General features: G+C 38.4%; 1 protein-coding gene across 2 annotated transcripts; it reads right to left on the bottom strand.

Moving 5' to 3' along the window:
* Positions 1-230: 230 nt before the first annotated feature.
* Positions 231-9,768, bottom strand: CEP44 (centrosomal protein 44). Of its 2 annotated transcripts, none has more exons than XM_081924227.1 (10): positions 9,535-9,768; positions 8,634-8,781; positions 7,221-7,367; positions 6,475-6,627; positions 5,135-5,281; positions 4,207-4,419; positions 3,126-3,201; positions 1,430-1,554; positions 1,176-1,213; positions 231-433 (listed from the first exon to the last, which is right to left on the bottom strand). In XM_081924227.1, exons 1-10 carry the CDS (start codon positions 9,558-9,560, stop codon positions 385-387), a joined length of 1,122 nt encoding a protein of 373 aa, XP_081780353.1. In that variant the 5' UTR covers positions 9,561-9,768; the 3' UTR covers positions 231-384. The 2 variants fall into 2 exon arrangements, with proteins under 2 accessions (XP_081780353.1, XP_081780352.1); XM_081924226.1 differs by having other exon boundaries at positions 9,545-9,767.
* Between the last annotated feature and the right edge of the window lie 971 nt (positions 9,769-10,739).

Raw genomic sequence — 10,739 nt, 5'->3', positions numbered from 1 at the left:
GGAAGGCATGCAATTCTCTTGGGTGCAATATGAAAGTCCCAGCTGGAGCATTTCCAACAGGATGTAAACCATGGTCCTTTAGCTGCCCTTTCAAAAACATATTACTTAGACCAGTGCTAGCAAATGTCAATACGAAAACAGAGTGCAAGTACTGAAACAACTCTGCCACATGCACAGAGGGTTTTTTGTGCAGAAAGTAATTAAGTGCAGTTAGGTGAAAATTGCATCAGTGACAAAGATATTACAAAATATTTATTTTCATAAAAATAAATAGCTTTAAATAATTTGAGTTACAAAATATCACAAAGAGATTCAGATAGCTCTAAAAATTTAAAGGCATACATAATTGCTTGCAGATATCTGGCTGTGTAGGACAGAATGCTCTCAAGAGGTGTTTCTTGAGGTCTTCAACAACTCTGAAGTTTCTTCAATCCTGAAGATATTATACAAAGAGGTTAGATATGCCAAACAAAATTGTCTACTTGCAGAATGGTAACATTGAATAAGTACCAACTGCATTTTCCCAACTATCTTGAAGCGAGGGGTGGGGGAGGGAATCAGACTAAATGACAATATGGAAATATGGATTATAGAAAACACACATTCCAAAATATCAAACACATATTCTTAATTTTCCAACTTAACTCAAAATTTTGCACATCTTATTTCTCAGTAGGAAATTATTTTAGAACAATACAAGTTGGGGTGAGTGTTAAAAATGAAACCTGTTGAAATAGAATTATACCGAAGGAAAACAAACAAACAAACAATGATAATGTAAAGTTTCACAATCAGGCATTACTACATCAAAGTACAATGCTCTTGGGTGCGAAAATGATCATGGCTTTCATTTTGTTTTTAAAAAAGAGAAACTCCTTCAATAAAACATTACCGGGGGAGAAATCTAATCACTAATAAACATATTTAGCACTCTAATCTCTAGCAGCCACCAGTAAATTCACTTAACGTTATATTTCAGAAACAAAAATAGTGACTCATCCCACAAACATGGAACTGTAGCTCGATTTATTATCCAGTACAGCCTTAAGGAAATGCCACACCTGATGCAAAGGCCTTTGAGGTTTGGAAAACACATGTACTTTCTAGATATGTTTTAAGCCAAAACAATTCCCTGTAGAGAAATAAATTTGTCTCCCCCCCCCCCCATTACTTACATTTTGCTTATTCTCTCCATTCTTTGTACTGTTGTCTCCTGCAATTTCAAAACAGGCTAAATTAATTCTTTGAAGTCTGCATTTTTCTAAGTTTAAAGGCATGAACAGAGTAACTTTATACAAGCACTTAATTTTATCAAAAGTGCTTTGAAAAAGTTTGCTGTTACCCACCCCCTAAATAATAATAAAAATCAACCAACATCTACAAGCTCTTCCAAAGCAAATCAGCTAGCATTTGCTGGTTTTTAAAATACCTTTGAAACCTCTGACAGACCATGATTATTAACGGCCGTGGCTTTGGGAGATGGGTCTGCAGATAACTGTGAACTGTATCCAGACGACTGATGAAGAGTCTCTGGCAGCTCCGCCTTCTCCCTATCTGCAAAGAAATATTCATTTTAAACATCACCTTTGCCTTTTTGCTCTCTCACATCAGGTCAGCCATCACACAGTTTGATTTACAGAATATATTGACAAAGGAAATTGAGGGAGATGAATTTGCAAAGCTCCAAGGTCTTTCTCTCACGTTATTTCACAACCATATATTGCAATTATAACTTAGAAACTACCTGCGACGATTAACCAGGTATGCTATGATTCCTAGCAATGTAAGCTGTTGCAGATGCCATTACTCAAAAAGGTCATTACTTGAGAATAAACTCTTTCCTGAGAGCTAATGCTTATCGGGGGGGGGGGGGGCAAAAGTTTAACAACTCTACAAGCAACACAAATGGCATTAGGGTTCTTCCAAGCCCTTCTTAAATGCCACACTGTTCATGTCAGTAGGATCTTGGCATTACCCTAAAGTGTTTTTATAGGCCAACCAAAACCTCTCTGCAGTGAGAAAACATCACATTGTATAAAATATCCTGTTGGCAGATCTCAGAGCCAACAGAGAGCAGCTGTACTTTATCATACAATAAATCAGTTCCAACTTACAGAGACGACAATGAGTTGATTGACAAGTATTCATACAGCAAACCAACCATATAGTTAATATACATTTTAGATAAAATGAGAACGGATGTGGAAAATTTTCTGTCTGTTCTGCAGTTCTAAGGCATGGTGAAGTTTTAAATGTGTCTCTTGCAATTATGGTCTATAATTTTTCAAAACAAGATGTTTTCCAAAACAGTTTGCAGAAACATAAACATACAAATAAACTATAATACAATTTTAAGACAAGTCTAAAAATGTACATTTCAAAACACTACAAAATATTATTAAAACTAACATGAACATGACCATACAAAACAAAACATAAAACAATCACAACCCAAAACTAGCCATTTAAAAGGATCAGTAAAAAGACAGGCCTTGAAGGCTCATTTAAAGGTCCTGAGGGATGGAGCCTGCCTAACTTCAAGCAGGATTTAGTTTCTTAGTTGGGGGGGCCAATGCTGTACATGTACAAAGAGAAGACAAGGCAAAGTGACTATCCACTTTGGTCTGGATTCCAAACTGGGCATCTGTCTGAGGGCTACTTTTGACAGTGGGAAGATCTGCCTACCTGTCAATCACCTGATATCATAGGACATCAGGTGGCTCTACATCCACCAAAAAGCACCAGGGCTTGCATTTGGTGTTATTTAAATTTGGTGCAGAATATAAGCCCCACTGGGATTGGTTCCATTTGGAATCTTCTAGTTAGGTTAGGTTTTGGAATTGGGCCCAAATTTAAATAGCGTAGAATGCAAGCCCTGCTGCAATGGAACAATCAGGATTTGTTCCAGACAGCAGGTGACATGTGAGTGTGGTTGGCCAACAAATGGCTGCATGGGCCAAACTGGTGGCCTTAATTTGACTAGCAGGCCAGAGGTTTCCAACCCCTATTCAACAGAAAATGAAATTTAAAGAGACTGCATTTCAGTTTGCGACAACACATTTAAACTGACAATATCACTGCGTAGTTTTAAAAGTGGACTGGAGAAAGCTACATCAAATACTCACCAGGAGAAACTGGAGTCATATTTCTGCTAGAGGTATTTTCTTCGCTCATGTTATTAAAATCTGCAGATAAATCAGCCTGAAATTATAAAACATTTCGCCTTTACAACAGTGCTCTTCAGCAAAATAGCTAGCATTTCCTAGATCTGGTTAATGATCTCCTTCAGTACCTTTCAGTGAATGGATTATAATACACTCCCTAAAACAACAGTATCAGCAGCATAGAGACAACATCCCTTTTCAGACACTACCTTTTAATCAGGAAGATACCATGGGTTCATGTATGCCAGTTCTATCCTTTGTTTCCTCCAATCACAATCATCCAAATTTGGCAAACTATGGTCTAAACCAAGCCACCAATGTTTCTTGCACATCACCTTGGGCTCAATCCAATGCTGAAATTATGATGATGCAACGGCCTTTCATGTCTACCAACAGAGTTCCCTCTCCCTCTCCTGTCCCTTCCAGCACTCCCTTGCAGCTTCAAAATCAGCTCTAAATGACTGGGGACCATTCAGGAGGAAGATGAGAGAGGAAACAGAAGTCCCATTGCGTCAGTGGAACTAGCTCAATTGGTAGAGCATGAGACTCTTCATCTAAGCATCATGGGTTCTAGCCCCATATTAGGCAAAATATTCCTGCATTGCAGGTGGTTGGACTAGATGATCCATGTGCTCCCTTCCAACTCTACAATTCTGTGACTCTATGATTCTATACACACAGTATACATTGAATGAAGCAAGTTTATTTCTTGCTAAAGTAATCAACTGTTATTCTCTAATTATACCTCACAACTGGAAATTTATGCCCTACACAATTGACATTCAACTGAATAAAATTCAAGGTGCTGGAGGTAAGAATAAATAAAAAATAAATAGAGTAAAATAAGTTAAGTTAGCTCATAAGAAAAAAGGCCACAGTTGAGCAACATCTTTACTAGAAGCAACCCAAAGGATACACAGTTGGTAAGCTAAAACAAAACATTATTACTATCATCATCATCATCATCATCATCATTATTATTATTATTCAGGAGCTCAAAGTGGCGAATACATCAATATAGCTGTAGGTGGTAAAAGCATACCTTTTTGGACTGCAGTAACAGTTGTGTTTCAAGTAGTAACACCCGGCTCAGTAAATTATTCCACTCCTTTTCATCTATAATAACCTTTCCCTGTAGTTTATCTTCTAACGCCTGTAACTTTTCTTCTACCCAGTCCAGTTTATTAAGCTTCTCCTGCAGTTCATCAAGTTGGCTCTTTAATTCTTGCATTTCATTAGTAGTTTCCTCCAAGACCTGTAAATAATATTTTATTCATCCAAAGTTTTAGATAATCTTTACTCTTTAGCCCCCTTTGTGCCTTAATTCTCTCTGACAAGAGGCAGTGACGGCCAACCTGAACTGCTTTAAAGAGGATTGAGGGTTAAAGAAATGAATGGAAGATAGCCATCATGGCTAGTGGCCATGGATAGCCTTTATGTTCCACCTCCACTGCAAGAGGCTTTATGCGTCTGATACCACTTGACAGGTTCTGCTTGCAAGCTTACCACAGGTATCTTTCTGGGCACTGGAGTGCTAAGACTAGACAGGCTTTTGGCCTTATTCACAGGCTCTTATGTTCTTAAAGGGTGGGTACAGCCACACTTTGGGCCCTACTGTTATGATGAATGCCTCAAGGGGTTACTGGCAGCATTATGTAGATTGTTTTCCCACTAGCTGCTTTTGCTATTTAATCATGTGTCAAATTTATTACTATTTCCTGTATTGGAAAAAATCTTTCCTCTTCTCCCCCCCCCCCTCTGTTCTAGGGGTTCTTTCAACCCCCCACCAGAGCAGATTTGGGGGTGCACAGGGGGAGGAAAGCCCTGATGTGCTAGCGGGACTCTTGCTGGCTCCCACTAGCACACCTCTTTAGCCGAATCCAGCCCATAACAATGCACAAGACATATTAGCTGAAAAATTATGATTATTTCAACAGGCAGGTGAGTAAAGAAAATTTGAATGGTCCTACCTGTTCACGTACACTGACTGGATCATCAGCAATACAGACAACTTCTTCCCGCTCCTCCTGCTCCTCTTCTTCCTCCAGTGCTTCATTGATTATGTCTTGTGGGAGTCTTGCACTCAGCATACTTTTATGATGTTCTATTTGAGGATTCTTTGCCATGTAAAAGACCCCCCACACAAAGTGATGTAGAGAGTATTAATAAAGGCCGTATAAGTCAACAGCAGAACACTTTTTAATTGAACCTGGCTATAAAACACATGTATGTGGCGGATAAAATACTTGAGGCATAAAATACAAAAACTCAGAAGTGATTTTGAAAAGATAAGAACAAAATAAAAAACCACTCCCAGTATTGTATAGGCAAGGAACCTCTAAAGGCCCCATCCTCATATTGGTTCAGCATTAGCCCTATTTTTAATAAGTTGTGAGAACCAGGAACTGAGTTTCTAATATAACTTCTACGAACTGTTCTAAAGGACTGTTTTAAAGAGGACTGTTTTAGTAACCCTCTATCAATGGTATTTGATGTCTTATTAATATACAAATAGAGTATGATAAATGTTGTAAATGTGGATTAAACAAAACAGATCACATACACATTTTCTCGAATTGTTCTCAAACAGAAATATTCTGGAAATCCATTCGACTGATATCTGTGATATGTTAGTATACCCTTGGAACCTAAAGAATTTCGGCTTGGTTATCTAAAAGAGTTTATTCTAGAAAATGATCAAGAAATAATGTTCAACTTTATTACTGCTGCTAAGATTATAACAGCTAAAAATATCTGAATGGGCTGAAAAGCTGTGGTCCATAGTAGCTATGATTATGCTAACTTATGATAAAAGACTACATACAAACCAGCCTAAGAGGTTTATGGAAAAATTGGGTTTTTTCGTAATGTTTTGAAACAAGTTCAGTGATAATATCCAAGTTTATGCTGCTTTCAACCTGCTGCAATGATATTTCTTTATGTTGTTTGAATTTTGTTTCATAAATTTCTTTTTTAAAACTATGTTCCTACAGACACACCAAATTACTGGGGAATCCTCCCCAGTCAAACTGCTTCAGGAGCAGAGGGTCAGGATTCATAACTCCATAGTCCATATTCCGATTACCTGAAAGGTAATTTTACAGTGCCAGGATGACAAGCCTAGAAGGCAGTGGCACAAAGAATCAGCCAGATATCTGAACACAGTTCAGTTTCTGGTGAGCATTTTTCAGACAACTTGCTCAGTAAAAAAGCTACTGTTGCTGGAAACATATCTACAGTCTTTCAGTTTTTTGTCTAAAATAATTGTGTATTTTAATTCTTCTTCTAAAATAATTTTGAGTGCTCTTGCCTGCTGAAAATCCATAGCAGAGATTGTTGCGGATTCCGGAAGAATAGGAAAAAGATTTGTAGCACAGAACGTTGTAGAATCGGGCACACTAGGACTGTTTGCTTGTAGCTGAGGTCTAACTGGATGGGTTCTCTTTCTTGTTTGGGATTTGACCTATAAAAACACACAGGAGTCCCATCCAAAAAGGTAATGATACATATATTTTCCTGTTTTTACAATATGAAGTATGTTGTAAGAAAACATTTGTTGATGTAATTATGCAAGTATATGAGCCCTAAGGGAAAGATAGAAACACATACACTGTATCCTCTCAAGAGTGATTTTGAAGAGCAAATTGTAGCAATCAAATCCAAACATAATATTAAACAACTTTGCAAGAAGTTATAACTGAAATTAAGTCAAAGTATGGCACTATGTCATTTTAACTGCCTAACACTGATGTGCAGGAAGAAGAAGAAAAATTAGGGGGGAAATGAGAATTATCTGACTTCCCCAATACCCATAGACAACAGAAAAGGGGAGTCTGGTCCACACCCAAACCAGAGCCAGTTCAGCAAGACACCCTGAGAGCCATTCATAAATTTTGTTAATTAAAATAATAAACTGATAAATGGAGCAAACACAAAGTTTTCACACATCCAAGAAATGTAAAAACAAAAATGTGCTGGTTATTTTACTTAGACCTTAAAATTTATTAACATTTTTATTTCTCAGAAGTATGAACTAATTAATAATTTGATCAATACCTTATTCATATTACTTAATTCTTTATGCCTTTTATAGACTGAATTAATAATGTCACAAACAATCTGTATTTTTCTCTCTGCAAAGCCATATTGGAGGAACTGCTGTTTTGATAGGACTGGCTTATACTGAAATTGATCTCGGAGAACCTGCAAGGAACAGAGAAAAAAGAAATTGCTTTCACAGTCACTATAACTGTGGTTACAGGTAGGCAGCTGTGTTGGTCTGCCGTAGTTGAAACAAAACAATAAAAAAAATCCTTCCAGTAGCACCTTAGAGACCAACTAAGTTTGTTATTGGTATGAGCTTTTGTGTGCATGCACACTTCTTCAGATACGGGTTACAACTAGTGCATGAAAACCCAGGAAGTGCTTTTTTGCATTCCTGTAATTTCTAGCCCTGTCCAGCAGTTGAAACCATATCAAAAAAGTAAGAGAGAGGGAAAAAACTTCTGTTCATTAGGATTCCTATTAGATACCTAAGTGTACTTAAGTCTATACTTTTTATCTGGACAAGAGTTTAGAGATATAATTTATCCCAATTTCCCTATGCCAGTTTGGCTTGTAATACACAGGTCTGTGGATAGCTTTTACTGTTGCGATATTGCATTTAATGGTAGTGAGACACCTAGTTAATTTATGATAAGCAGGAGTAAGTAATTTTAAAAATACAGTGAGTCATGCTCTATTATGCATCAGCTTATGTACAGATCACTTGTTACATTATCTGGCAAGTGTAATGAGCACCAGCCTTCCTTCAACTCTTGGACATACAGAGGAGGGCAGATTCCTGCCTGCTCCCCAGCTCAAAGGCTGAGACTAAGGCCAAGAAGTCATTTGCTACTGCATTGTGAAGTGTGTTGCTGCAGGACTTCCACCAAACTCTCAATGTCTGATGCTAGAAGAAGCTTCTTTAGTAGAGTTAAGCCAGGGTTGGGGGATTGTTCCTGCATAGTGTGAGATCAGTGAAAATAGTATGGACAAGGTCCTGGTAACAGGTTTTAGCTTAGCTAGTAAGATCAGCCCTAAAACCATAGATCCTTGAACTCACGTGTGAACAAACCCCATCTTATCTCTCACTTAATATATCATACAAGCTAGAACACTGTCTATAAAACATCACAACATAATACATGCTGAGAGCACACGATCATGTGAGTGCTATAACAATTTAAACCTGTTTGTAGCCTCCATAATGGCACACAACTTTTTCATAAGACCTTTACCCCATGAATGTTGCTTTAATGTTCTACTCTTGGAGGTTTTAACATACGTTTTAAAGTAGATTTTCCTTTTTTTATTTTTGTAAGGGGCTTTGAGACATGTGGTGAAAGTAAAGTTTAAAACAAACTTTTACTTTTCCGTTATTCTCAACAAGTGGTAGTGTCACAAAGGACTCTTGAACTATATAAATACCTTATAAACGGCATCAATAAAACGCAAGTCATTCTTTGCCATGAGTTTCACATCCGATTCCACTAGAAGTTCTGCAATATACGTTGAGAAGGATGTGAAGCAATAGCTGATGATGGGCAAAAATGCAGATGGATCCCCCTTTGCCAACCTGTAATAGAGAGAAAAGCTAGACAGTAAGATAATATTGTATTCCACTGCACCAGTAGAAGTGCAGCTGTTCTATTTCTGTTCCTCTAGAAACACTATATTAAAATCAGAGTTGTAACTATTTTACAGTGTACTCACATTTTGGGTGCTTTCAAATTTCCAAGCATATCTCAAGTCCTTTTTCTTGTTAACTGTAACCAACATTTTGTAAGAAAGTTTCTACTTTATAAGCATCTTTGCTTTCCATTTAAAGACACAGGAAGGGGAGGCAGGGTAACATATTAAAAAGGGTCCCTTCAGACCACTGTTTTCTGCATGTCTATTCTGCATTTGTGGTGAATTTAAACTGCAGCATCCACACATCATTCAACTTTATTAGATTTTCTGCAGTGATGATACAATACCCTGATACAATTATGAGCCCAAAGCATCATGAATGCACAATTAAAAGAATGCCTGGAATGACCCTTTCCCCATCCAAGATCAGACTATATGGATTAATAAGCTGCAGATAGTTGGTTTTAGCTGCCTACCAGTGTTCATCTATTATCCAAACAGGAATACAGTACATGCAAAATTCTTGCCTCTTCTTTAACAAGTCAGTTTATTATGCTGTATATTTTTTTTAACTGGTCCACAGTCCAAGCAGAAGCAACATTAAAATAACATGATTCTGATATGAGAACTGTAGATACCTTTCCCAGCAAATCGTGTTTGATAGAACCAATGAATATTATAAAAAATAAAGATATACCTGCACTTACCCAGCATAATCGACATCTCTGGGATAATTTAAAAGTCGAAGTCCTTGCTCTATTTTACGCAAGTTTCCTTTTAAATCTCCTGTGGCCATGTTATCACGTTACAATTCTTATTTCGTTCAGATCATAGGAAGTGCTCAGTAGACTATAACACAGAATAGTTGCATTTTAGAATTCAAATGTTTTGGTTAGTCATATTATATGCTCACATTATAGAACTAGCTCAAAGCCAAATTGGACTCAAAGCCAAATTGGACTCAAGCTTCACTGTATGAAAACAACTATCCACTTTCAACCTTGCGCATGGGAAGGACACATTTCATCTTAAGTGGCATTTTTAGGGTCGCAAAAACAAAACAAAGAAGAATTGTTTTGCAAATACCACACTTTCACTCTGGAAACCCAGGCTACAACTGTACACCCATTAAACCCAGTAGGACTAGCTTCCGGAGCATAAAATAGGATTGCACTGGGAAGGTTACAGCTCTGTGCACACTTATTCTGCTTGCAATCCAACCGCCCTTACCTGGAAGTAAGCCTCGTTAAATTCTACAGGACTACTTCCGAGCAGACATGGTTAGGAGTCTGCTTCCCACTGAGCTTATTTCCACAAAAATCAGGTGTAGGATCAGACTGCAATCCTACACACAATTAATTTACTTGCTGTTTAGCAAGCATCTACTGAACCCGGCAAGGCTTATTTCTGCAGCTGACACATGACTATTGTCATTAATAAACAGCAATGTCAACGGCGCCTTATAACGAACAGGTATGACAGGTTCCTCATAGTCAAAAACAGACTCGGTACAACAAGAAAAAGGAAGAGGGAAAGAGAAGCCCAGGGACAGGGGAGAAGTATAGGCGGTTATTTCGGTTACGCGTGCATAAGGTCGCAGAGTCAGCTTACCGGCCCCGGCCCACCTTTGGACTGAAGGATGTCGGAGCCCCGCCCACCTCCTCGCGCTCCTCGCGCCGCCCCCGCCCTTTCTTTCTTCCTTCACTCCCCCTGTTGGCGGCAGTTTGAGCGCTCCCGCGGGAAACTCAAGGCAGCCTTTCGCTCCGCTCCGGCAGATTCCTCACACTTTCCCCCCTGTGTGGCTGCTAGCCCTATTGGCCGGCCCCGAGAATTTCTTCTCAGACAGCGCTGTGTCCTGCAAGGGGGAGGGAAAGCGCCAATCTTTCGCAAAAATAAAATAAA

The sequence above is a fragment of the Podarcis melisellensis genome (assembly GCF_964234715.1).
Source record: "Podarcis melisellensis genome assembly, chromosome: 9".
Taxonomy (NCBI): domain Eukaryota; kingdom Metazoa; phylum Chordata; class Lepidosauria; order Squamata; family Lacertidae; genus Podarcis; species Podarcis melisellensis.
Note: the sequence above shows the minus strand (reverse complement) of the source record. Positions and strands in the feature narration are given on the sequence as shown.

Excerpts from the sequence above, each read along its gene's own strand:
- CEP44 (XM_081924226.1), bottom strand. The coding sequence starts at position 9,633 with ATGGCCACAGGAGATTTAAAAGGAAACTTGCGTAAAATAGAGCAAGGA. Across the intron at positions 1,555-3,125 it reads TATGACTCCAGTTTCTCCTG|ATAGGGAGAAGGCGGAGCTG; the intron begins GTGAGTATTTGA and ends ATTTCTTTGCAG. Across the intron at positions 434-1,175 it reads ATGGAGAGAATAAGCAAAAT|GATTGAAGAAACTTCAGAGT; the intron begins GTAAGTAATGGG and ends TAATATCTTCAG.